This window comes from Panthera tigris, chromosome B2, assembly GCF_018350195.1.
Source record: "Panthera tigris isolate Pti1 chromosome B2, P.tigris_Pti1_mat1.1, whole genome shotgun sequence".
Taxonomy (NCBI): Eukaryota; Metazoa; Chordata; class Mammalia; order Carnivora; family Felidae; genus Panthera; species Panthera tigris.
The window spans coordinates 74,980,900-75,007,823 of record NC_056664.1 but is presented as its reverse complement, the minus strand read 5'-3'; the positions used below and the strand labels follow the sequence as shown (position 1 = coordinate 75,007,823).

The 26,924-nt window shown below is 34.8% G+C and overlaps 1 protein-coding gene across 5 annotated transcripts in view; it reads right to left on the bottom strand.

Moving 5' to 3' along the window:
• LOC102966675 (cytochrome b5 reductase 4) overlaps positions 1-26,924 on the bottom strand; it is a 93,203-nt gene that overhangs the window by 24,242 nt on the left and 42,037 nt on the right. For all 5 annotated transcript variants that reach the window (XM_042986750.1, XM_007090154.3, XM_042986752.1 and 2 more), the window contains exons 5-10: positions 25,060-25,089; positions 20,906-20,966; positions 19,425-19,482; positions 17,577-17,670; positions 14,138-14,170; positions 11,989-12,111 (exon numbers count right to left, since the gene is read on the bottom strand). In XM_042986750.1, the coding sequence (XP_042842684.1) occupies positions 11,989-12,111; positions 14,138-14,170; positions 17,577-17,670; positions 19,425-19,482; positions 20,906-20,966; positions 25,060-25,089 (399 nt within the window). The remainder of the gene's footprint in view (positions 1-11,988; positions 12,112-14,137; positions 14,171-17,576; positions 17,671-19,424; positions 19,483-20,905; positions 20,967-25,059; positions 25,090-26,924) is intronic.

Genomic DNA, 26,924 nt, shown 5'->3' with positions numbered 1-26,924 from the left:
CAGTTCAGCAAGTCAAGATTCATCCCACATATATCTCTTTTTGAATATCCCCATTCTCTTCTGTTTTGATCGATGATACTTCTTCTTAGCACTCATTACTACTGTCAATCACCTAAATGTCATTTACTTACCTCCTAATTTGCTATCTATCTTTACTCATCGATTCCTCCCAGATCTTCCTGAACAACATAGGGCAATCAGTTAGTGGGACTACATACTTAAAAATGTAGTCTTGGGGGAAAAAAACAACCCAAAACATACTAACATCTATAATACTTAAAAATATATGTACGTACTAAATATGTCCATACAGGAAAAAAACCGCAACTTACAGCCATTCAATCCAACAGACATTTCACTTAGAATCTGTCACAGTTCATACTGTACGGGCCTTGCTAGCCATCTGTTTGTGCCAAGACAGTAACCTTGATGAGCAGTGAACCTCGATAAGCAGTGAACTTGACTGCACGAATGATGTTTAGAACACTTCAGTATAAACTATTTTCAAGCACTGTACAAATGTATAACATTTTGACTACTGATAAAATAATTCAAACTTATGAAGTCATTAGAATATCTTCCTATACTGAAGAAATAACAAATTTGAGTTATACTACTTTTATTTTCTTTTTTAAGCTTATCTATTTATAAAATAGAAAGAGAGAAAGAGAAAGAGAAAGAGAAAGAGAAAGAGAAAGAGAAAGAGAAAGAGAAAGAGAAAGAGAAAGAGAGAGAGAAAGCCAGGCAGGCACGGGGCTTGATGTCACGGACTCATGAGATCATGACCTGAGCCAAAATCAAGAGTCGTACACTTAACCAACTGAACCACCCAGGTGCCCTGAGTTATATTACTTTTAAAAGAGTTACATAACTGCATTTATTTTGTTGTTTTTAAAAAATTATTTAGGCTTTTCACTAATTTTGATAAAACTTGCACGTAATCTCTAGTAGTACAGTTTTAATATCCTCGCCCAAACCATTCTTGTATATATGAATAAGAATACATTCACAACCTGTCTTCCAACGCTAAGGATGACAGTTATCTGTGGGCATACATCTGTCTCTTCATATACTGGGATAAAACACAATGAAGCAGAATGCTCAAAAACTGAGAATTTTCATACATAATTGGTAATTTAGTAATATCAAACTGACAATAAAACACAGATTCCTCTTTGTCTTAGCTGTTAAAAAAAAATATTCCTAAAGTTATACTAAGATGTTTTACTACCTTAGACTGATGAGAATTAAATCTTTCAAAGTGAGGATTTTGTGGAGTTAAACAGTAACAGTGAACAGTAGTAGAAAGGTGGCTCTTTCTCCAAGACTAGATTCAATGGAGTCTTAGACCACACACCATTTAGCAAGACTGGCACTAAACTGGAACACTTCTATACCCATCACCTTTCTTCTCTCATTCCACAACTAGTAATGCAGCCAACACTGTATACTCAAGTCCCTGAATCACCTGAATTCTAAGGTTTTAAACTTCTTCCATTTATCTCTTAACACAGTAAATAATTTCTTACACAGTTACAGTCTGCCCCATCTATTCTGTGTTTCTTCAGATTTCACGTTTGGGCCATTTTGATAGAGATGAAAATAAGACAGCAAGATGCGAAAGCATTGTATGGTTACTGAGTATAGGACAACTTCATGCCTGCTGGGTAGAGGAGATAATTTAAGAGAACAAAGCACAAGAAGTTTTTCTTTGCTATTTTCAGTATTTCTTCATTTCTAGTACTTTTGAATGCTTATTTTAGACAGCAAAGAAACATGGATGTACAGGCAAAATTTGGGGAGCAGTGAGGAGGTGGTTCTTCCTACACCTTCAAGAAGGTCTGTTCCATTGAGAGAGCAAGCAGCTTGCCTGCAGAATCATGGGCCTACAGAAAGTCTCAATTAAATGATTGCTTACAGTATGTCAACAAGCACATTTATGAGTACAGACAGTACCTCAGTGTGTGTGTGTGTGTGTGTGTGTGTGTGTGTGTGTGTGTGTGTGTGGTTTTTGTAGTTAAGAAGCTATTATGAGGTGCACCTGGGTGGCTTAGCATCCAACTCTTGATTTTCAGCTCAGGTCACGATCTCATGGTTTGTGGGTTTGAGCCGTGTCATCGGGCTCCACACCAGGAATGGAGCCTGCTTAAGAATCTCTTCCTCCCTCACCCTCTGCCACTCTACAACCCACACGCATGCTCTCTTTCAAAAAATAAAAACTAATAATAAAATTTAAAAATTTTTAAAAAGAAGCTGTTATGAAAGTATAGGTCAAGCCACGTAAAACTGTCAAGTTTCCTAGGTTAAAAATAGAGTATCAGCAATTTCACATAGTTCAATTTACATTAAAAAGACAGTTACAGATTCAATAAATATATTTAACATAAAGGTTTATAAGTGGCTACTGACATCACAATTATGACAAAAATTTAAAAATTATTTTTTACAATTTTGTATCCCAATATTCATGTACTGAGTTGTTTGTTGGCAAATCTTTAATACTAACTTTGGGGGCGCCTGGGTGGCTCAGTCGGTTAAGCGTCCGACTTCGCTCAGGTCATGATCTCACGGTCTGTGAGTTCGAGCCCTGCGTCGGGCTCTGTGCTGACAGCTCAGAGCCTGGAGCCTGCTTCAGATTCTGTGTCTCCCTCTCTGTCTGACCCTCCCCTGTTCATGCTCTGTCTCTCTCTGTCTCAAAAATAAATAAACATTAAAAAAAAATTTAAAAAAAAATACTAACTTTGGTGATCAAAGTCCCCACAGTAAAGGTAACTGCATTAAAATAAAATTTTAGGTTGGGTATAGAAACAGTAACCCAATTACCTATCAGTTTCTGAACCTTGACAGACAAACAAGTTCCTCACCATCACACACACACACACACAACTATTTGCTCATAATTGTCATCTTGGGGGTAAAAGTGGGAGGCATCCAACTTATAAGTGGCAGTCTAGTCCCACTGATAAACAGTTTAAAATATCACCTATTACATTTGGATTAAAGGCAAAAATTAAGTAGTTTTCTCTTCCCTAATTATGTTCTTTGCTGTATTTTAATCTTTTGTATAAGTAAATTCTAGATTTGACATGAGAAGTTACTGCATTAAGTCTTCAACTTACATATCATTTCAAACAACAATTTTTTAGTTAAGACATTTCAGTAAGAGGAAGCCAGCATGCTAGTATCATAAAGTCAATAATTTCAACAAACTGAAAACCTAGGAACCACGTGATGGACTATAAACATTTTATGTTATTGACAGCAAGTTAATCACAATAATTTGATGATATAAGTATTCAACTTTGCTAGTGAATAAAATAATCTACAATTCCTGTCACCATTTAAGGAGGGGAAAGGAAGGAGAAATTATCTTTGCTAATTCAGCCAAATAAATAAAAGTATCCCCTAAACTCTTAGTCATTTTCCAAGGTGAAAAACTTAATTCAATGAAAAATACATGCACTGCTCCAATTTTAGACAAGAAAGCTAAAGCTAACTATGGTGGTTCATGACTCAAGCAGAAATGAATGGCAGAGACAAAAGAGTTTCTAGGAAGCCTCAGGAAATTATAGAGAAAACCTGAGAGATACTCATTCTAACAACTTCCAAACAGAGGTCACTCTTAGTTCCTAGCATCATTTATTTCTTGGGCTTGGCTTTTATCCGGTTTGCCATGATTTTTCAATCACTAGATACATCATTTCAGGGCAAGAGATTTCACTTTAATAGTATCTCTTTTCATCATCACTATCTTTTATCTATTTTCTTCTGATCTGCTAGATCACACTATTATTTCTCTATGTTCTTTCTCCCTTCCTAATACCACAATAAAAGAATTCTATTTGACTTTTCCTCACTCATGGCCTACATTTTTCTTTCTCTACAACCTGCAAAATACCTAGCACAATAAGTACCTAGGAACAGTCTGAAGCTCTTCCTGGAAAACCCTTCATAGTTTCTTATTACTTTTTTGAGAGTTACTTTCACAACACTGCTTGAAATTTGCTTCTTTCAGGGAGTCATTCACAAATTCATCAGCATCTGTTCACTTGGGGCTACCTCAGAATATGTTCAGGTTGTATTAGAGAACTGGCTATTGCTAGTCTGTCTCTTTATAAAAAAGTACTCTTCAATCTCATGTCAGTGTATGTTCTTCCACTTGGGAAAATAATTCACATTGTGCCTAAAACAGCCTTCTAGTCACAACATATACTCAAAATAACACTGATACTTTACTGAAATTAAATATTATCCACAAATATATCTTTATAGTTTTAAATATTTATAATATTAAAAAAAATTCAAATATTCATTTATTTTTGAGAGACAGCATGGGGGAGGGGCAGAGAGAGAGGGAGACACAGAATCCAAAGCAGGCTCCAGGCTCTGAGCTGTCAGCACAGGGCCCAATGCGGGGCGTGAATTCACGAACTGCGAGATCGCGACCTGAGCCACAATCAGATGCTTAACCAACTGAGCCACCCAGGCACCCCTATAATAATTTTAAATATTTAAAGATGCTACAGTGAATACATGCAGTTAATTCCTCCTAACTCCCCTAAAAAAATAGTGAAGTTTTTTTTTTCTTTTTTTTCTTTTTTTTTTTTTTGTGGGGAGAGGAGGTTGTTCGCTTGTTTTGTAAGGCATAAGACTACAAGGACAGAAATAATGGAAATTAAAAAATGCAACAAAACTTTAGGAGCTGACAAAGTAAAGAGATAACTAGTAACTAGTAACTAGTATTGATTCAACAGACTCAATAAAGCTGAATCCTAAACTAGAAGTAAAGAAAGCCAGACTCAACTCATTTATAACAAAAAAAAAAAAAATCCCCAAAGGCTCAGGAATTGGCAGGACCAATTATCTCTGGAATTAGAGTGAAGATGGAGCTGAAACCACCTTCCAGATGTTCTTATAAGAAATCTCCCATCTCTCACCCTTTATGAAGTCCTGCCCTACTTATAATAGACACATATTGGCCCTCTCCTATTCTGGCAAAATATTAGAAGTTTACTCTCTAGAGTGGGTAAAACAAAGGGTCTCTGGATTGGGTATATATTACAAGGCTGAACTGTGTCCCCCTCAATTTTCCTATGTTGAAGTTGTAACTCATAATGTGGCTGTATTTGGGGATAAGTTATTTTAGAAGGTTAAATAAGTGAAAATGAGGTCATTAGTGTGTGATCCCTAATACAGTATGACTGATGTCCTTATAAAAAGAGGCAATGAGGGGCACAGACACATGAAGGGAAGACCATGTGAAGATGGCCATCTACGAGCAAAGAAAAGAAGTCTCAGAAGAAACCAACTCTGCTAACACCTTGATCTTGGACTTCTGGCGTCTAGACTGAGAAAAATTTGTTAGGCCACCCAGTTTGTGGTACTTTGCTATGCAAATACCCTAGCAAATTAATATAGTATACTAGATAACAAACAAATAAAAGAAATTAAATTTACAGACACCCAGCCCACTTTCCCCATAAGACTTTTGAAATTTTGAGTGCAAAGTAGGACACTGTCTACTCTTAAGACTTTGCAAAATACTGGCATCGAACTTCTTCCAAGGAAGCGACCCATCCATATAGGTAATATTATTGTTAACAAGTCTCACCCACATGCACAAAGTTTCTAAGCAGCTTTTAGAGTTCCACCCCCAGATATATGAGCAGATAGTCAGGGATCAAAAGACATTCAAAGAAAGCATCTAATATGAAAGACAAACTAAAACAAACAAACTTTGGGGACACAGGTTAAATAGGGAGAAGGAAACTCTAAAACTCTGTCAGTAACTCTTAAAAAGATAAGTGAGGCTGTGAAGAACATGATACTAAAACAAAGGAACAGAAATGAAAAGGGTTCTTAGAAGTTAAAAATATGATAGTAGAAATGAATAAGTCAATAGAAGAACAGAAAGACACAGCTAAAGAAATCACCCAACAAAATATAGAACAAAAGGACAATATTGAAAATAAGAGAGAAAAGATGAGCTAGTTAGAAGACTTATTTAAAAAGGCTTCAAATAAGAATACTTCTTATTCTGGACAGCAAAAAACAGACTATGAAGACAAGAAAAATCAATATTTCCCAGAACTGTAGGTCTTAAGTTTCTATAATGAAAAATAACACAAAGGATAAAGAGCCAGTAAGATAAATGACAACAGACCCACATTAAGGCATATCATATTGTGAAATTTTAAAACTCTTGGATCGGGGCACCTGGGTGGCCAAGTCGATTTGCCTCTTGGTTTCAACTCAGGCCACGATCTCACAGCTCGTGGGTTTGAGCCCTATGTCAGGCAGGTTCTGCACTGTCAGCATACAGCTTGCCTGGGATCCTTTCTCTCTCCCTCACTCTCAAAATAATAAACTTAAAACAAACAAACAAATATAGAGGATGTCATTATGTGAAAATTCATTAAGTGGAACACTTATAATATGCATTCTCTTTTTATAAATATGTTATACTAAGATTAAAAACCTAAAAAATAAACAAAAAATAGAAATGAATGAAGAAATGAAATGAAGGAAACGAATTACATCTTTTAGGAGTAAACTGAGAAAATGGTTTAAATAAACAGAAAAACAATAAACATGTTGTCTTTAATATAAAAAAAAAAAGGTGATGTGCATATGAGGCATAAACTTAAACTTGTTTTTGCACCTTTCATAAAAAGGAACCTGAAGGAGTAAATGGTTGAACAACAGTCTAAGAACAAGGAGGCTTCCCTATTCAGATATCACTACCTAATAACTTTGTAATGCCTAAACATTAGATAGTAGAGACTAAAATTTAATCTCTATTAAAAAAAGAGTTTTCCAAGCAAGTAAGAGCCAAAGGAGTTCATGATCACTAAACTAGCCTTACAAGAAATGTTAGAGAGACTTCATTAAGCTGGTACGAAATGGCACTAATTAGTAGCAAGAAAATATATGAAAGTATAAATTTCATCGGTAAAGGTAAATATATAACAAAGGTAGTAGATTAATCACTTATAAAGCTAGTATGAAGGTTAATGACAAAAGTGATAAAAACAACTGCAACTTCAATAATGACTTAAGGTTTACACAAGAAAAAAGTTCTTGTTAAATGTAACATCAAAAATGTAGAGTTGTAGAATGCATTCAAACTTAAGTTGTTATCAATTTAAAATAGACCATTACAAATATGGATTTTTGTATGTAGGCCTCATTCATGGCAACCATAAAGCAAAAACCTATAGTGTAAACACTAAAGATAACAAAAAAGGAATCTACATATAATACTAAGAAAAGTCATCAAATCCTAACGGAAGAGAGCAAGAGGAAAGGAACTACAAAACAATCAGAAAACAATTAACAAGATGGCAAAAAGTACATACCTATCAATAATCATTTTAATGTAAATAGACTAAATTCTCCAGTCAAAAGACATAGAGCGGCTGAATGGATTAAAAAACAGGATCCATCTAAACGCTGCCTATAAGAGACTCACTTCAGATAGACACATACAGATAGAAAGCAAAGGAATGAAAAAAGGAATTTCCATGCAAATGGAAACCCAAAGAAAGCTGAGTTGGCTATACTTCTATCACACAAAATAGACTTCAAAACCAAGACCGTAATCAGAGACAAAGACAGCATTATATAATGATAAAGGGGTCAATCCAAAAAGAGGATATAACATTTGTAAATATTATATACCCAACAGAGGTTAGAGTATCTAAATATATAAAACAAATATTAACAGACCTAATTGGGAGAAATTGACAATACATTAATAGTAATGGACTTCGATATGCCACTTACACCGGAAAGGAAATCAATAAGGAGACACTGGCCTTAAATGACACATTAGGCCAAACTGATTTAATAGATATATACAGAACACTCCACCCAAAAACAATAGAATATGCATTCTTCTCAAGTGCACACAGAACATATGTTAGGCCACAGAACAAATTTTAAATCATATCAAACACCTTCTGCAACTATAATGGTATGAAACTAGAAATCAATTACAAGAACAAAAGTGAAAAATTCACAGATGTGTGGAGATGAAACAGCATGCTTGAACAATCAATGGGTCAACAAATAAAAGAAGAAATCAAAAAAACTTTGAGACAAATGAAAAGGAAATACAACATATCAAAATATGGGATACAGCAAAAGCAGTTTTCTAAAGGGAATTTCATAGTACCAAATGCCTACCTCAATAAATGAAAACAATCTCAAAAAAACAACCTAACTTCATATATCAAGGAACCAGAACAAAAAGAATAAATGAAGCACAAGATAGTAGAAGGAAAAAAACATTAAATATCAGAACAGAAATACATGAAACAGAGACTAAAAACACAATAAAAGAGATCAATGAAACTAAGAATTGGTTCTTTAAAAAGATAAGTAAAATTGGATAACCATTAGCTAGACTTAAAAAAAAAAATTAGGGCTCAAATAAAATCAGAAAAAAAGAGATGATATTACAACTGGTACCACAGAAATGTAAAAGATCATAAAAGAATTCTATGAAGAATTATACACCAACAAATTGGACAACCTATGGGATGTATTTAAATTCCTAGAAACATACAATCTTTTAGGACCTAATCATGAAAAAATAGAAATTCTGAATGAACCAATTACTAGTAAGGACTGAATCAGTAATTTAAAAACCTGCCAACAAACAAAGTCCAGGACAGATATCTTCACTGGTGAATAATACCAAACATTCAAAGAAAAATTAATACCAATCCTTCCCAAAAAAAGAAAAGGAAGGAATGCTTCTTAAACTCATTTTACAAGGCTAGTATTACCCTAATACGAGACAAGGACACCAGAAGAGATGAAAATTACAGAACCAATACCATGATGAACATAAATGTAAAAATCTTCAACAAAATATTAACAAACTGATCTCAACAATACATTAAAATGATTATACACCGTGGTAAAGAAGGATTTATTCTAGGGATACGAGAATGGTTCATCATCCACAAACCAATCAATGTGATACACTACATTAATAAATGGAAGACAGAAACCATATGATTATCTCAACAGATGCAGAAAAAGCATTTCACAAAATTTAACACTCATTTATAATAAAAACTTTTAACAAAGTGGGTAGAGAGGGAACACACCTCAACATTAATAAAGGCTGCTAATGACAAGCTCACAGCTAAAATCATATTCAATGGTAAAAAGCTGGTCAGGAACAAGAGAAGGATGCTGACTCTCCCACTTTTATTCAACATAATATTGGAAGTCCCAGCCAGAGCAAGAAAAAGAAATAAAAAATACCCAAATTAGAAATGAAGAAGTAAAACTGTCACTATTTGTAGATGACATATTACATATTTAAAAAAAACCCTAAAGATTCTACCAAAAAACTGTTAGAAATAATAATTGATGTTACAGGATACGAAATCAATATACAAAAAAAAATATGTTGCATTTCTGTACACTAATAATGAACTATCAGAAAGAGAAATTGAGAAAACAATCTCATTTAAAATTGCATCACAAAGAATAAAACCTAGGAATTTAACCAAGATGGTAAAAGACCTGTAGTCTGAAAAGTATAAGATATAGATGGTAAAAACTGAAGATGACACAAATGGAAGGAGATACTATGCTCATGAATTGGAAGAATCCACAAAAATTGTTAAAATGTCCATACTCCCCCAAACAATCTACACATTCAGTGTAATCACTGTCAAAATACCAATAGCATGTTTCACAGACCTAGAACAAATAATCCTAAAATTTGTATGAAATCACACAAAAAAACTCAAATAGCCAAAGCAATCTTAAGAAATCTTAAATCTTAAGAAAGAAAGCTAGAGGTACCATACTCCCCTTTTTCACTATTCTACAAAACTATGGTAAACAAAACAATATGGTAGTCATAAAAACAGACATATAAATCAATGGAAAATTATAGAGAGCCCAGAAATAAACCTACACATATATGTAAATTAATTTATGACAAAGGAGGCAAGAAAATACACAATGGGGAAAGGACAGTCCCTTTAGGTAAATGGTGCTGGGAAAACTGGACAGCCATATACGAAATAATGAAACTAGACTAGTATCTTATAACATATACGAAAACTAAAGTAGATTAAAGACTTGAATGTAAGACCTGTAACAAGAAGAAGAAGAAACCAGATGGTAAGCTACTTGCGATCCTGGCAATGATTTTTTGGAGCTGACATCAAAGGCAACAAAAGCAAAATTAAAGTTAGACACTACATCAAACTAAAAAGCTTCTACAAGGGGCCCCTGGGTTAAGTCAGTTAAGCATCTGACTTCGGCTCAGGTCACGGTCTTGCAATTTGTGAGTTTGAGCCCCACATCGGGCTCTGTGCTGACAGTGTAGGCCTGCTCTGGATCCTCTGTCCCCTCTCTCTGCCCCTCCTCTCTGCTTGCTCGCTCTCTCAAAAATAAATAAAATAAACTTTTAAAATAAAAAGCTTCTACAATAATAGAAAACCACCAACAAAATGAAAAGGCAACCTGCTGAATGGGAGACAATATTTGCAAATCATATATGTGATAAAGGGTTAAGATCCAAAATATATAAAGAACTCATGCAACTCAATGGCAAAAACACAATCTGATTAAAAAATAGATTAAAACCTAAAAATAAAATTCAGGGAACCTAAAGAGACATTTTCCAAAGAAGACATACAAATGGTCAACAGGTGCATAAAAAGGTACTCAGCATCACCAATCACCAGGGAAATGCAAATCAAAACCACAATGAGCTGTCACCTCACACCTCTGAGAACTGACATTCTCAAAAACACAAAATAAGAGTTGCATAAGGGTACCCTTGTACACTGTTGGTGGGAATCTGAATTGGTGCAGCCACTAAGGGAAACAGAATGGAGTTTGTCAAAAAATTAAAAATACAACTACCATATGATCCAGTATTCCACTTCTAAGTATTTATCTGAAGAAAACAAAAATATAATATAAAATATTAATATAAAAAGATACATGCACCTCCCCATAGCCAAGATATGGAAACAAGTTAAGTGTCCACTGATAGATGAATGGATAAAGAAGATGTGGTATATATATTTATATACATACATACATACCACACACATACATATATATATACACACACTCAATGGTATACCATCCAGCTGTTTTAAAAAAGAATAAAGCCTTGTCAGCTTGTCATTTGGACAATATGGATGGACCCTAAGGATATTATGCTAAGTGAAATAAGTCAGACAAAGACAAACATGTATGATTTCTTTTATATGTGGAATCTAAAAATCAAAACAAAACAAATAAACTCAAGCTCACTGATACAGAAAACAAATTAGTGGCTGTCAGAGGCAGGGGTCAGGGTTGGGAAAAATGGGAGAATGGGTTAAAAGGTAAATAAATCATGGGGATATAATTTACTACATGGTGACTAATAGTACAGTAATGAATATTTCAAAGTTGCTAAGTCAGTAGCTCTTAAAAGAGCTCATCACAAGAAAAAAATCTGTCGGTGACAGATGTTAACTAGACTTACTGTGATGATCATTTCATAGTGTATACAAATATCGAATCATTACATTACACACCAGAAACTAGTATATGTTATATGTCAATTATACCTCAAAAAAAGAAAACAAAGAGGAGAGGCGCCTGGGTGGCTCAGTTGGTTAAACAGCCAGTGTCGGCTCAGGTCATGATCCTGGGGTTCATGAGTTCGAGCCCCATGTCAGGCTCTGTGCTGACAGCTCGGAGCCTGGAGCCTGCTTTGCATTCTGTGTCTCGTTCTCTCTTTGTCCCTCCCCTGCTTGCACTCTGTCTCTTTCTCTCTCTTAAATAAATAAACACTAAAAAAATTTTTTTTAAAAAAAGGAGTAAAAAAGACACTATGTTCTTTCTCAACTTCTTAAAGGTTCATCTCAAAATGGCCTTCCAAATTCTGGTACAGTTGTACTACTGACAAAATATTTTCATGAACACAGGACTCAAAATAACAGCACAGCATACCTGTATCTTTCTTTAGAATAAGCGAATTATGATTCTCGAGGGGGTGACCAAGACGTTTCCAAGAAGCATTCTCTTTTTTCTTTAGGACAATTTCTATTTTTCCCACATTCTCAACAACCCGCACTGAAAAGATAAATTCCATTTGTATTCATTGAAACTAAATATAATACATTATTCTAAAATCAATCTTTCTCAAACAATACAAATGTCCTGATCTGATAGGAATAACAGGGATCATTAGTAAGACTTTGTACACATATCAAAATTGTTTATGCCTTAAGTGATGTTAAATCCAGTTTAATTTACTTTATGATTCAAGTTAACTTCTTTCAAACTGATTTATCAAGGGCCAAACTAATACGTATTGACAGTTCTCATATAAGCTCAAATATAGACATGGCAAGTAATTAACACATAGCTAAAAACCAAAACAAAAAAGGAAGGGGCTGGCTGACATATAAATTAGTCATTGAATGGACTCATAAGAGCAAATTTAATTTATTTATACTCTTAACATTTCTCAATTGAGATTTGAGAGGTTCTTATGATTAAATTCAGTAGATCAATACTGAGCCTAGTAAACACAGAAAAAGCCTCATGAATCACTAAAAAGTGCATATGAATCTTAAATAATTAAAACCCCTTTACATTATCTTTTTATTTTTGACTTTTTAAGATAGTGCAGAATATATGGGTATAATAATGAGATATAGACTTTACATATTGATAAAATTTTATGAATTGAATATGCTTTTGAAGACCTAAAGTATGTTTCATTTTGTGTTTAGAAACATTCTATTCTTTTTCACTGTAAACACATAATTCAATAGCAATTTAACAATAACTTTTTAAGATAGATTAGTCAAATACATTCATTTCAATGAACATTCATTGATTTGAAGCTTAACAAATACGGGAACATGGTCCTTGACTTTATACAATTTACAGAGTTTACTATGTTATATGGAAAAAAAGAAGGCACAGGACCAGTATAGGGTACTCTGACAGTACTTTAAAACAGGAAAGGACTAATATTTAAAAAAGTATATATATTTACAGATATATGTGTACATATCTCTAATGAAGTATTCAGCCTTAAAAAAAAAAAAAAAGAAAATCCTTCCATTTGCAACAAAACGGATGAACTTGGAGGCATTATGCTAAATGAAATAAGCCAGACAGAGAAGACAAATGCTGCATGGTATCACTTATATGTAGAGTCTTAAAAAAAAAAAAAAAAAAAAAAAAAAAGAAAAAAGAAAAGGTCATGTACTCCTATAAGCAGAGAGTAGAATGGTGGTTGCCAGTGGCTAAGGGTAGGGTGTGGGGAGAAGATGACAAAAGCATACAAACTTTCAGTTAAGATATGAATAAGGTCTGAAGATCTAATGTATAATTATGGTAACTACAGTTGATAATACTGTTCAATTCCAATTTGCTAAGACAGTGGAACTTAAGTGTTCTCACCTACACACAAACAGTAAATATGTGAGGTGATGGATGTGTTAACGCGATTTTTGGAATTCTCTTACAATGTATACATATATCAAATCATCATGCAATTAAATATATTATAATTTTGTCATTTATACCTCAATAAAGCTAAAAGCAAAAGACAAAAACCCAAAAAACCACCATTCTATGAATCTTATGTTATTAACAGCTTTGTAAAATCCACATTGCACTTTTATATGCAGAAAAATTCATAATCTAATAAGCTCTGTTAACATTACATATTTAAATATATACACCTAAGAAAAATTTGTCTGGTCTAGTATATTTAACAGGCTGCATGTCAGGAGTGGGGTGGAGATAAGGAGGGAAGGAAGAATGGAAAGAAGACAGGAATTTTTTTTCTAAGGAGAGAAAAAGGAAAGGGTAGAGAGATGAAAGGAATAAGGGGAAATTAAAGAGGGAGAAAAAACCTGGGAGAATATATTTATAAACATTAACATATTTGTTTATAAAGAAAATGTCACATCTTTGTTTTGTAATATGAAAATATACATATGAAGAATAAGACAAATGCTGATTTTTCTCCTCCTTTCCCTCTCTCTCTCTCTCCCCTGTGTGCGTGTGTGTGTGTGTGTGTGTGTGTGTGTATGTGTATGTGTGCATGCATACATGTAATTATTTTTTGGTAGCTTACCAGAAAAATCTTCTTCAATTTCATGGCTTAGTTCTAGGAAAGAAAAATATGTTAGTTAAAATCCAACTTCAATTCATACAGTCTATGAACACCATGTAAGATCATTTAAATGGTTCTTTTATACACTGTTTCAAATCTCTCAAGGTAAGTAAAACATTGAGAGCCAGGAGAAAGAAACTGCACAACCAAAATGTCAAAGTATTTAAATATAAATACATTTTTTCAACTTCTCAATTTCTCTCCCTATTGAAGAGCAAATACTCAATTGCCAACAAGTAGGTAACCCACACTAGTCCAAAGTATGGTCCCAGACTGCCGTCCCTACAGACCAAGACAGGAGGACAGTGGGAAGGTGTGCAGCACCTGAAGCGTGCGTGCTCTCAGTGTGAGCACAAGCATGGGTGTGTATATGGGCCTGGCTTGGGTCTGGCTTAGTTCTTCCTTTCTCATTGTTCTCTGAGGTTGAATATTCATTCAGTTATTGAAAGAAAATTACTGAGTATGTATTACTTTCTAGGCTTTATGGATACAACAGTTAATGAAAGAAAAACCACTGCCCTTATGGAAATTATGTTCCAGAAGGAGGAGATGGAAGAAATATTTTCACAGACATCTGCTTCAAACTTCACTGTGTTAACAAGGCTATCTGGAACTTACAATTCTGCATTAGTCCTTCCAATCCAATATCAGCATCCAGAAGTATTTTTTTTTGCAGTATTTTGGAGTAAAAAATGTGACTATTTTTGACTGTGGAATTTTTTTTTTCTTTTGTATTGTGTGCTACAATATTGTTAGCTACAGTGTGAACAAAATTAGCCATAAAGTATTTGAAACATAATAGATGGTGGCAAGGAGGTTTTACTTAAAGAAAAATCATGCAGTGCTAATGAGTAGTGTATACTTTTCTAGATACCAGAGTGTTTGTTTAAAATTCTTCCCCAAGAGGCAATATACATTAGGTCTCATGCTAAGAAAAAATAGGGCAGGTTATTTCTAGAAGAAAAGTTTAAGGTTCCAGTCTGATTAACCTACCGAATGGAGAAAATAGGAAAGAAAAAACATTTTTCTACTCTGATCAAATTCAGGACTGAAGGTATTTCATTAATACAGTAAAAGAGTGAATACTGCAACCTCATCAAAATAAAAAGCTTCTGCACAGCGAAGGAAACAATTGGCAGAACTAAAAGGCAACCGACAGAATGGGAGAAGCTATTTGCAAGCGACATATCAGATAAAGGGTTAGTGTCCAAAATCTATAAAGAACTTATCAAACTCAACACCCAAAAAACAAATAATCCAGTGAAGAAGAAATGGGCAAAAGGCATGAATAGACACTTCTCCAAAGAAGACATCCACATGGCCAACCGACACAGGAAAAAATGCTCCACATCACTCATCATCAGGGAAATACAAATCAAAACCACAATGAGATACCACCTGACACCTGTCAGAACGGCTAACATTAACAACTCAGGCAACAACAGATGTTGGCGAGGATGCGGAGAAAGAGGATCTCTTTTGCATTGTTGGTGGGAATGTAAGCTGGTGCAGCCACGCTGGAAAACAGTATGGAGGTTCCTCAAAAAACTAAAAATAAAACTACCCTACAACCTGGCAATTGCACTACTAGGTATTTATTCAAGGGATACAGGTGTGCTGTTTCGAAGGGACACATGCACCCCCATGTTTATAGCAGCACTATGCACAATAGCCAAAGTATGGAGAGAGCCCAAATGTCCATCGATGGATGAATGGATAAAGAAGATGTGGTATATAAATACAATGGAGTATTACCCGGCAATCAAAAGTATGAAAACTTGCCATTTGCAACTATGTGGATGGAACTGGAGGGTATTATGCTAAGTGAAATTAGTCAGAGAAAAGACAAATATCATATGACTTCACTCATATGAGGACTTTAAGGGACAAAACAGATGAACATAAGGGAAGGGAAACAAAAATAATATAAAAACAGGGAGGGGGATAAAACAGAAGAGACTCATAAATATGGAGAACAAACTGAGGGTTACTGGAGGGGTTGTGGGAGGGGGGATGGGCTAAATGAGTAAGGGGCACTAAAGAATCTACTCCTGAAATCATTGTTGCACTATATGCTAACTAATTTGGATGTAAATTAAAAAAAACCAAAAACTAAAATTAAAAAAAGGAAAGAGTCAGGAAAAAAAAATACAGTAAGGCAGCAAACAGAATCCCGAGTCACCCAAGGTCTGGAGAATCAGTCTCTGTTTTGCAAAAGTAAATGATGTTCTTCATATAAGAATGACTGCTTAAGGGGCGCCTGGGTGGCTCAGGTGGTTAAGCGTCTGACTTCAGCTCAGATCATGATCTCACACTCTGAGTTCGAGCCCTGCGTTGGGCTCTGTGCTGACAGCTCAGAGCCTAGAGCCTGTTTCAGATTCTGTCTCCCCCTCTCTCTGCCCCTCCCCTGCTCATGCTCTGTCTCTGTCTCAAAAATAAATAAAAACATTTAAAAAAATTTTTTTTAAAAAGAATGACTGCTTAAAGCATAGTTTTCTTATTGTTGTTGTTTGTTTCTTTTCTAACTAGAACAATATCGCCTTCACTGGAGCAGAACAGGGTGAAATCCTAGAGTCATTATGGGTGAAATGTGGATTAAGAATCTGGCATCTTTGGGGTGCCTGGGTGGCTCAAACTGTTAAGTGTCTGACTTTGGCCCAGGTCATGATCTCATGGTTGGTGGGTTTGAGCCCCACATCAGCCTCTGTGCTGACAGCTCAGAGCCCAGAGCCTGCTTTGGAATCTGTGATTCCCTCTCTCTCCACCCTTCCCTGCTCACCCTTTGTCTCTCTCTGTCTCTCAAAAAATAAATAAATGTTTAAAAAAAATTTTTTTTTTAAATCTGGCATCTTTGGTTCTAGATTTTAGTTCTGGTTTCTTTCTTTTGATCTTTAATTTCTCAAAGCAGACAGAGTGAATTGTACGTTATGAAGGAACAGGTTATGAAGGAACAGGCAGCTGAGGGATACAATACAACTTTACAGTCCACGCTGTTTTGGTGCCACCTTGCACTTCCCATGGTGGAGCTGGCAAAAAAAACAGGCCAATGAAATGAGCACTTAGTGATGGCTGTTCTAGGAGCATGGGACAGGTCTCCAGAGATTTGTTTGCAGATATCAAGTAAAAGACATTTAACAAAGCCAGGGCAACAAATATTTCACATCATTACTGGCTTTGATTGCACTGAATTGTTTAAACTTGGGAAAGGTGAGGTCAGGCTGCCATTTGCCTGCACTGTTATTAGTGTAAAGAAAAAATAGAAAAAAGATAAATCAAAAATGACAAAACAAAATGACAACATCAGATAAAATATTTTTGCTACCTAGAGTGTAGACCAAGTTTATTGCCAGAATTAAGGGAAACTGGAGTTGTTTCCATTAATAAAGAATAAAGTACTTACCAACGTGTATAATATATGAATAATCCTTGATAAGTATTTCTGCTCTAAAGGAATCATCCTGATGATCAACTATTACTGAGTCTAGATTAATATCCTTAAACAGAAAGCAGAAAGAGAAAGATTAAAAAGTAAAATTTGCCCCAAATTTCTATAACTACTATACTTTTAAGATGATCAGTGGATGTTCATATGGCTTTATCTATCTATCTATCTATCTATCTATCTATCTATCTATCTATCTATCTATCTTTTTGCTCCACACTGTCAGTCCAGACCTCTAACTCACAAAACTGTGAGATCATGACCTGAGCTGAGATCAAGAGTTGGACACTTAACCAACTGAGCCACCCAGGCACCCCCATAAGGCATTTCTTTATAGAACCCACAAGGTGAATAAATACTACTCCTGTTTTTTCTCTCTCATACAACCTAGTTCTCCTTCAAAGCACATATTGCAATTTTAATTATATATTTGTTTCTGCTTAATATCTATCTCACCCACTCATCTCTAAGCTCTGAATGTATGAGACTGTCAAGAATATTGCCTGGCACCTAGTAAGTGCTCAGTAGATATTTATTGAATAAATACTCTGGAAAAAATTAGAATCAGACCAGAAATCAAGATATGTATCTTCATTTTAATCTTTTTACTACTACATGATGCTGTGCAAATTACACAACCTCTTGACTTCAGCTTTCTAGACAGCTCTAATTTCTACATAGCCTTGGTACAAGTTATTGTGACACCTATCATGTATACTGTATAATGCATGCATTATTCCACATAGAAATCTTCCCCCTTCCCTTAATCATTCATCCTCTGTGCCTCACTGACATTACCAATAGGAGCAGACCCCAACCTCCTTAGGCCATGGCCTCTTGGTTTTGGACTGTGTGATGAGGAGACAATACAGAGAAAGAGTGGAAGCGGTTCTGGCAGTGCCTCTGGTCCTCTTGGCTGTATCAAGCAGATTACCATCACTCCTGTTGTCACATCATGCTGCAACAGTCAGAGGAACTCAGAGCTCATCTGTGGTTCTGCTACTGCAGAAGTAGCATGCATTCTCAGAAATCCCTAGCTGCCAGAACTTGTCTTTAAATTTAAATGGTTCCTCCAGTGTGAGAACCTTGCCAGTTGCTGAAGGATGTGTTTGCAGATGTTGTAAGTTGTCTGTGTATTGACCTGATTTCTCAGATGCAAGCCCCATGAAAGCCAAGTATGTACATATCTAGCCCATCATTAGATCCCTGAATTCTAAAATAGTGCTGCAAATAAAGCAGAAATTCAATACGTACTTAGTAAATCAATTAACCCCTTAATTTTAGTTTCAAGAGGGTGTCTGAATCCCATTAGTGTTTTAAGCATACTAAACCAAGTATCATAGTCTCTACTGTCCTTCAAATTCCAATTTATGCACAAGAAATTAGTTCTTACAATGAAGTTAACTGGGATTCTCACTTTTGTTATCCATGCCTACACACACACACACACACACACACACACACACACACACACACACACACACACAGATGCGTGTGTGCGTGGAAAATACATAAAATACTTTGTAGTCTAGCTTTTTTTAAGACGCTATAGCATGGCTATTAAGAGTATATACTCTGGAGCCAAACTGCCTGGGTTCAAACTGCTAGATCTGCCATTTACTGTGTGACATTGGGTAAATTACTTAATCTTTCTGTTTTCCCCATGTATAAAACAGGGATAACAAAAGGATCTACTCCATGGAGTTACCGTGAGTAAATAAGTTAATAATATAAAAAGAGTGCTTAGAAAATAGCTGGCATTTATTAAGACTTCACTTTTTTTCTGATTTTAAAGACATTGTTTACCTTCTGCTTAGTATATATTACAATAGTCACTGAAGAGTCTGTCTGGAACCAGTCATAGCTATAAAATATTAAAAGAATGAATAATTATATCAATAATTGTACAGTAACACATATTAAGTCATTAAATATGTGATTTAAAAAATATATGGCTTAAAAATATGCAATATGACAACATAAGTATATGATTTTAAATATGCAGCTTAAAATCTATAGTGAAAAATATATTTCTCTAGGTAAACTTTGTTCTAAATAATGGGGGTAGGCCTTACAATTAGGGGGTAATTGTTCCAACTTGGATTGAAACAAACAATATCCTTGAAAAGATACTTTTTAGAAAGGTTACACATTATATTAAAATCTTTTACATAAGAGCAGTAACACAACATACTTTCTTAAGAAGCATGACAAAATCTACATGCTTATTACCTTCACTCCTCCCTATCACAAATATATTATTATCAAGATTAATAATTCATCAAGGTCTTTTAATGGTTCAACAGTAAAAGTTAAGGTAAAACCAAGTCTTCCATTTTGTAATAGATGTTCATTAAACTGATACTGTTTTTGCACTTATTATAAATATAAGGACACCCTGGGGTAAATCCTAGAGGAGATTTCCTTATGCCCGTAAGTTAAAATTGCATATGAAATACTTTAATAAATCTAACAAATATAGCAGGATGCTATTATATTATAGACTGGCAGTGGGGAGAAAGGAAGAGAAAAAAATTACAAAGAATACATATAACCCTGAGGGCATTTGAAATGTTAACATTAACAAAAATATATAGAGATCACATAATTTACTAAGACAGTTGCCATTCAATACATTTTGAAGGATTTCCATAAAAACCAGTAAAAAAAACTAAATATATGAAAAACAATGTAGTTGAATAAATTATGGTATGGTCATATGATGGAAGGCAGACAAAAAAATGGCTTTTGCAGAATATGACACAGGAATACTGCTCATAAAATATATTGCAATGCCAGTATTATCAAAATAGAATAATATGGAAATAGGTATTATATGAATCAAGCTGGGTGGAAAAGACCAAATATTAAGTATATATCCAGAGTTGATAGATTACAACTGATTTTATCACTTTCTTTTCTATTTCTCTAGATTTTCCAAGTTTTCCACCATGAATGTATATTTTATAATCAGAAAAATATTTTCAAATAGTTTTTAAAGTCAAAAATATTTTTGAAATTTTTTAACTTAAAATTTTTTAAACACAAATATTTACACATAAGTGTTTAAAATGGATCAAACTTTAGTTATACTAAAAATTCACACATACAGAAAACAGCCCATTCTCCCACAATGCCTGATAAATGAGCACTACAGTTCTTATGTCAAAGAACCATGATTAATACAGTAAGCATGAACTCAAACTCAGAGCTGTTTATTTTTTTTAATGTGTCTATTTTGGTGTAGAAGTAATTTAGCTTTTAAAAAGTACAACAAGAATCCGTACCTTGGAGAACTACAACCTTCTTTGGCAAGTGTATCTGCCACTTGGCTCTTGGGAAGCATGCCTTCACAAAGAAAAACAAAACAGCTACGGTTCATCTAGATAGCATTTATTTTTTTTCTTCTTTTTAGTAAAATTCTTATTAAAATACTATAAAAGGACACAAATCATAGATGTACAAAAACTTACCTTGTAGCCAGCACCACCCCTCCCCCCAGGGTAATCATTATTCTGACTTTTAGCACCCTTAGTTTTTGCCTGTATTTGACCTTTATAAAAATGGAATCACAAGATATGTTCTCTTTTGGTCTGAGGCTTTTTTTGTTTGGCATTATGTCAAGTAAGTATGATTGATAGTAAGCAATAAATCAAACCTTGAGGCTTCTGAACTATTACCCATGCTGTTGAATGCATCAGTAGTTTGTATTTATACTACATTGTACAAATATGAGAGTTTATACATTCTGTTGCTGGACATTTGGGTTGTTTGCAGTCTTGGGCTATTATACATAAATAGCACTGTTATATATATTCTTGTATATGTACCTGCACATTCTTAAAGAACATATATCCGCATTTTTGCAAGTATACAAGGTGTGTGTAGATCTGGCTTTACTAGCTGCTGCTTAACAATTTCCCAAAGTGGTTGTACCAATTTATATTTAATACCAGAAATGTCTGAGGGTTCCAGTCACTCCACAATCTCACTGAAATCAATCCTGTCAGCATGCAGCAACACTGCATTTTAAAAGCCCACTAAAACTGTGATTTTTAGTTGAGAACTCAGAGATGTGGAAGAACTCTAGAGATTCTGTAAAGCATTCTGTATTTCCCTCCCACAACAGGACTGTGCTGTTGGTATCTGGAAGGATCAGTTTGGAAAAAAAAGAGGCCTGTTGCTAAAAGGCCTGTTGCAAATCACTGCAACAATTACATTTCTATTCCTCAAACTGTGCAGGAAAACAAATTTAATGTTTCGTCTCTGGTGAATCCTGTAGGTCTCACATCAAAAGTCACAGTTGGGGCGCCTGGGTGGCTCAGCTGGTTAAGCGTCCGACTTCGGCTCAGGTCATGATCTCACTCGTGGTTCATGAGTTCGAGCCCTGTGTCAGGCTTTGTGCTGACAGCTCAAAGCCTGGAGCCTGTTTCAGATTCTGTGTCTCCTTCTCTCTCTGTCCCTCCCCTGATCATGCTCTCTCTCTCTCAAAAATAAAATAAACATTAAAAAAAATTTTTTTTAAAAAGTCACAGTAATATGGGGCACCTGGGTGGCTCAGTTGGTTGAGCGACCAACTTCGGCTCAGGTCATGATCTCACAGTTTGTAGGTTCGAGCCCCATATCGGGCTCTGTGCTGACAGCTCGGAGCCTGGATCCTGCTTCAGATTCTGTGTCTCCCTCTCTCTCTGCCTTTCCCCTGCTTTCTCTCTCTCTCTCTCAAAAATAAATAAACATTAAAAACTTTAAAAGAAAGTCACAGTAATATAAAATCAGAGAGGGGAGGCATCTTTGAGACAAACTAGTGTAGAGGTTTCAAGATTCTTTCCAGCCATAGAAGCTTCTGTTTAAATCCAACTTAAGTGCAAGCACAAGATATCAAACAGCCATATTTTGGGGGATGAGGCTGATCATGAGCCCTGAGTCCAGGCCTTACTCACTCAGTTGCCATCTCTTCCTATGCAACTCTACAGAACATAATTAATATTCAGATAAACAAAAGAAGTCTCAAAGATGGGACATAACAAAGCCACAGTTATGAACTAACTAGGAGTGAATCCTAAAGAAGAATGCTTTACCAGAAAACTAAAAGTATAACAACAGGACTATAAAAATGAAAATGTAGGGGCGCCTGGGTGGCTTGGTCGGTTAAGCGTCCGACTTCGGCTCAGGTTATGATCTCATGGTCCGTGAGTTCGAGCCCCGCGTCGGGCTCTGTGCTGACAGCTCAGAGCCTGGAGCTTGTTTCAGATTCTGTGTCTCCCTCTCTCTCTGCCCCTCCCCTGTTCATGCTCTGTCTCTCTCTGTCTCAAAAATAAATAAACGTTAAAAAAAATTAAAAAAAAATGAAAATGTATTTTTATCTCAAATGACAAAAAATAAGAAAAGATAACCTTAATAAATTATTTGAAAAATCACTTAAAAGATATTTCACTATGAGATTAATGTCATTTATCATATGGAGGCCTCTTAGATATATAAATAAAAAACAAATGCATCACGATCTAAGACTTTGCATAAGAAAAAGCTATCAACAGGATTCACAGATTGTTACTCAATTTTGATCTTATTAGGGTCTTATTAGGACCTGATTAGGACCAAGAAATCTGGATTTGAAGTTAGTATCAGCACTGTGATCTTACAAAAACCACCATTTCTGCTTCCTCAAATTTATACTAGTAAACAAATTTGCCCTGAAATCTCATGAGACAGCAAAGGAGACAATTTCCAAACATTCTAAAAGACTATACAATGTCATACAAATATGTCTTTTTAGAACAGAATAAGGTCATAGGCTGTGGAATGTGCTTTGATTTCAACATCTGCCAAGCAAAATAAAACACCTTATATATAATATCATTCTAGAAAAGTTGAAGGAATCTGTGGTGAATGAGGGGTAGAGTAAAATAATTAACTAAAGTTAGGTGGACTGAATGGATATTCTCTTTCCCCAAAGTGCTGCTTGATGACTGTTGTTAATTTGAAGGGATCAGGTCTCTAGTGGAATACCACAGTAATCTATCTCATTCAGGATTTAAAATAGTTATTTGAATAACGACATTGCTGGCAGACAGATCACATCTGCAAATACACAGACTTACCACATAGTCTTGAATGAACCAAAATGAGAAGCAGCTAATAAATATAAATATAAATATCACAATCTTATAGAATACAAGATCATGATAGGTAATTGTGCCAGCCAGACACTTAGGGACATGTGTTAATATTCCATTCTTAAGGCCACCTTGAACCGAGGTATTAGTTAAATGCAGTGCATCCAGAGGAGGGCAACAGGAAAGTAATGGTTCTGGAAGCCATATGTGGTGGGAATGGAAATGCCCAGTGTATCAGTAATTAGTCTTTAAGCAATGGTTTTATGCCTATTATCACAAAAGAGTCCATCATTATATGGAACCCAAGATAGGCCCTTCATTTAATACAGTGCTATACTATCAGACAAAAAGCCTCAGGTGTTACATCAAAAACTGAAATAAGTCAGTCTACAACACAGACGACGGTATTCCTCAAGTTAAAAAAGGAAGGGTAACTAATCTGGCAATCTAGCTTATAGTTGAATTTCTATAACTTTCTTTTGCAAACATGGAGAAAAAAACCTATTTCTAAACATACCTTAATGAGAACAAACTGAGGGTTGATGGGGGGGGTGGGAGGGAGGGGAGGGTGGGTGATGGGTATTGAGGAGGGCACCTTTTGGGATGAGCACTGGGTGTTGTATGGAAACCAATTTGACAATAAATTTCATATATTGAAAAAAATAAAAATAAAAATAAAAAAAAATAAATAAATATAGAGGAAAAAAAAAAAACATACCTTAAACAAGTAGTTCAATCAATGTAGCCCCAGGCATTTCCTAAGAGTCAATACTGACCATTACATCGTATTTATGTATGTATGTATGTATGTATATATGTATGTATTTATGTATGTATGTATGTATTGATTGATTGATTGGAGGTGGGGAGGGGAGAATGTCAGTCATAATTCTCGGTCATACTGAATGGCTGAAGAAGCCAGAGCTGCTGAGCCTGGAAAGAGTAGTAATAGGCTATTCAGCATCTATATGCAAACACTGGCATTCACCTCCATGCCTGAGGGATATGACTTGTTCTGTCTTGCTTCTGAGGGTGGAACTCCTCATCACTACAAATATTCAAGCTGCAGGCAGATGAACACCATGTTCAGGGATGTTCCAGGAGGGACTACTTACTCTAAGAGTAATGGCTGGAGTAAGGGATCTATAAAGTTCTGCCAAAGCCTCTAAGTTTAGGTAAGTAAAGATATCTTTTGTATAAAAAATATCCTCCCCCCCCAAAAAAAAATCCAAATACTACCCAAATAATTCTGTAAAACAATTCTCTATGTGAATGTAATTCATAAGAATACGATCCATTTTTTATCATAAATTTATATGACTTACCATTTAAGACTTTCTTTTCTTCATGATAGTCTGTACAGTGATTTAGAAAAGAAAAGTCAGATAATAATACTATAACATCAAAGAGAGTATCAGCTAATATTTGAAGATAACAGCACCTTCCTTGAAGAGCTTTCTGTTCAGGTCTGAGGAGAAAAACAAGGCTAATAAATAGATGGTCGATGTTTCAAACAAGGAAGCTTCATTCTGAAAATTGCTGGGCCATTTCTTCCACAGGTGTTTGTCTCCCACTTCACTGAGCTTTTCTCTACTTCTCTGAATACTTTTTTCTAATATCTTGGTTAACTTCTTTAGAAAGCATATAAAAACCCAAGTTTTGTTTAGGTCATCATATTCCAAAGTAATCAAAATTATTCAGAATTTATTATATTACACATTATAAATAAAATGTTCATGCTAACAACTCAAAGAAAGACACCTTATACCTTTCTTATCTAATCTAGGTCAATACTTAAAAAGATTATTGCTTACTCCAAATTTAAACGGCAAAATGATGAAAGTATAAGACTTTCATTTGTATGTACAACACAGTAATATTTAACAGTTATTTTCTTTCAGGATGGCAACCAACTCACAAATCTACATTGTATTTTGACCACCAAAGATGCTACACCATATGGTCAAAATAAAACCCTCAGCAAGTTAACAGAGTTTAAAAAAAAAAAAAAAAAAAAAAGAGGAGGAGGAGGAGAAAAGAATGACAAGCCAACAAAATATCCAAGCAGTAAACTGGTAGATATCAATTGTTGAGGTAACCTTGTTTTATAGAAAACAAAAACTAAACCACTTAAATGAAGGCTTGCAAATCTTTTATGTTCTGATTTTCAATCAACCAGGGATACCACAATTACCTCTGCTTCACTCGACTATCATAAAATAATCATGATTAAGGAGGCCAGATGACTATTCTTTTTATTTTCTTTATTTTACCAAAATAATTTCAAAGCTGAAAGGGATCTTAACAACATGCAGCAAATTACCATCTGATCCCCTCATTTAAGACTGAAAGTCAGGGGTCAAGGACTTGAATGAAATCCACAGCTTTTTAGCAACAAAGCCAAGATTAGACTTCATAGCCTCTAAGACTCAGCATCATATTTCTTACTATGCCATTGCTAGTGTTAATACTTTCTGGAAAGGCAAAAGACCTAAAAACCACTTGACTTATACCTCAAAATGAGCTCTGCTTATCAAGTGCCAAATAAAAATCTATTCATTACAGTTTGCAAGGGATCACTGATGTCCTTGCTTGATCACTTACTTTCATCAGTGGGTTTCATCTGTCTTTCCTACTTAGTTGTAATTATTTGTTTTATCTTAGAACAACCAACAAACACACAGATAAAAGTAAATTAAATCTATTTTCGGCGTACCACATACTTGGCAGTTTGATGAATGTCATTTATCAAGTAAAACAATTTGTTTTTATCTAAGAGGATCACAGCTTTTGAAAAATTGCCCCACATAATTTGTTTCTAAGGAAAAACATATGTTTATCTTATATGATTTACTTCCCGCCTGACATGAATTGATTGAACCTGTCAGAAGTTTCTGGATCCTACTACATAGGTCATTTTTTCTGAATCTTTTTTTTTTTTTTTTAATACAAGAAGTACCAGTAGGAAGAGATTTTTCTACTTAAACGGTCTAAATTACTTTTAAAAACTCTACTTTTGCAACTCTTTCAAAACACTGACACATAGAAATAAAAGACTATTTTTATTATTAAGCATATTTACATCTGAGTCCTTTTAGTCACATGAGACTGACAAGAAATCTGACGTTCTGTCTAGATCATTAATTCCATAGCCAAGAGAATTTGTATTTTCTCATAATGTTGGTTAAAC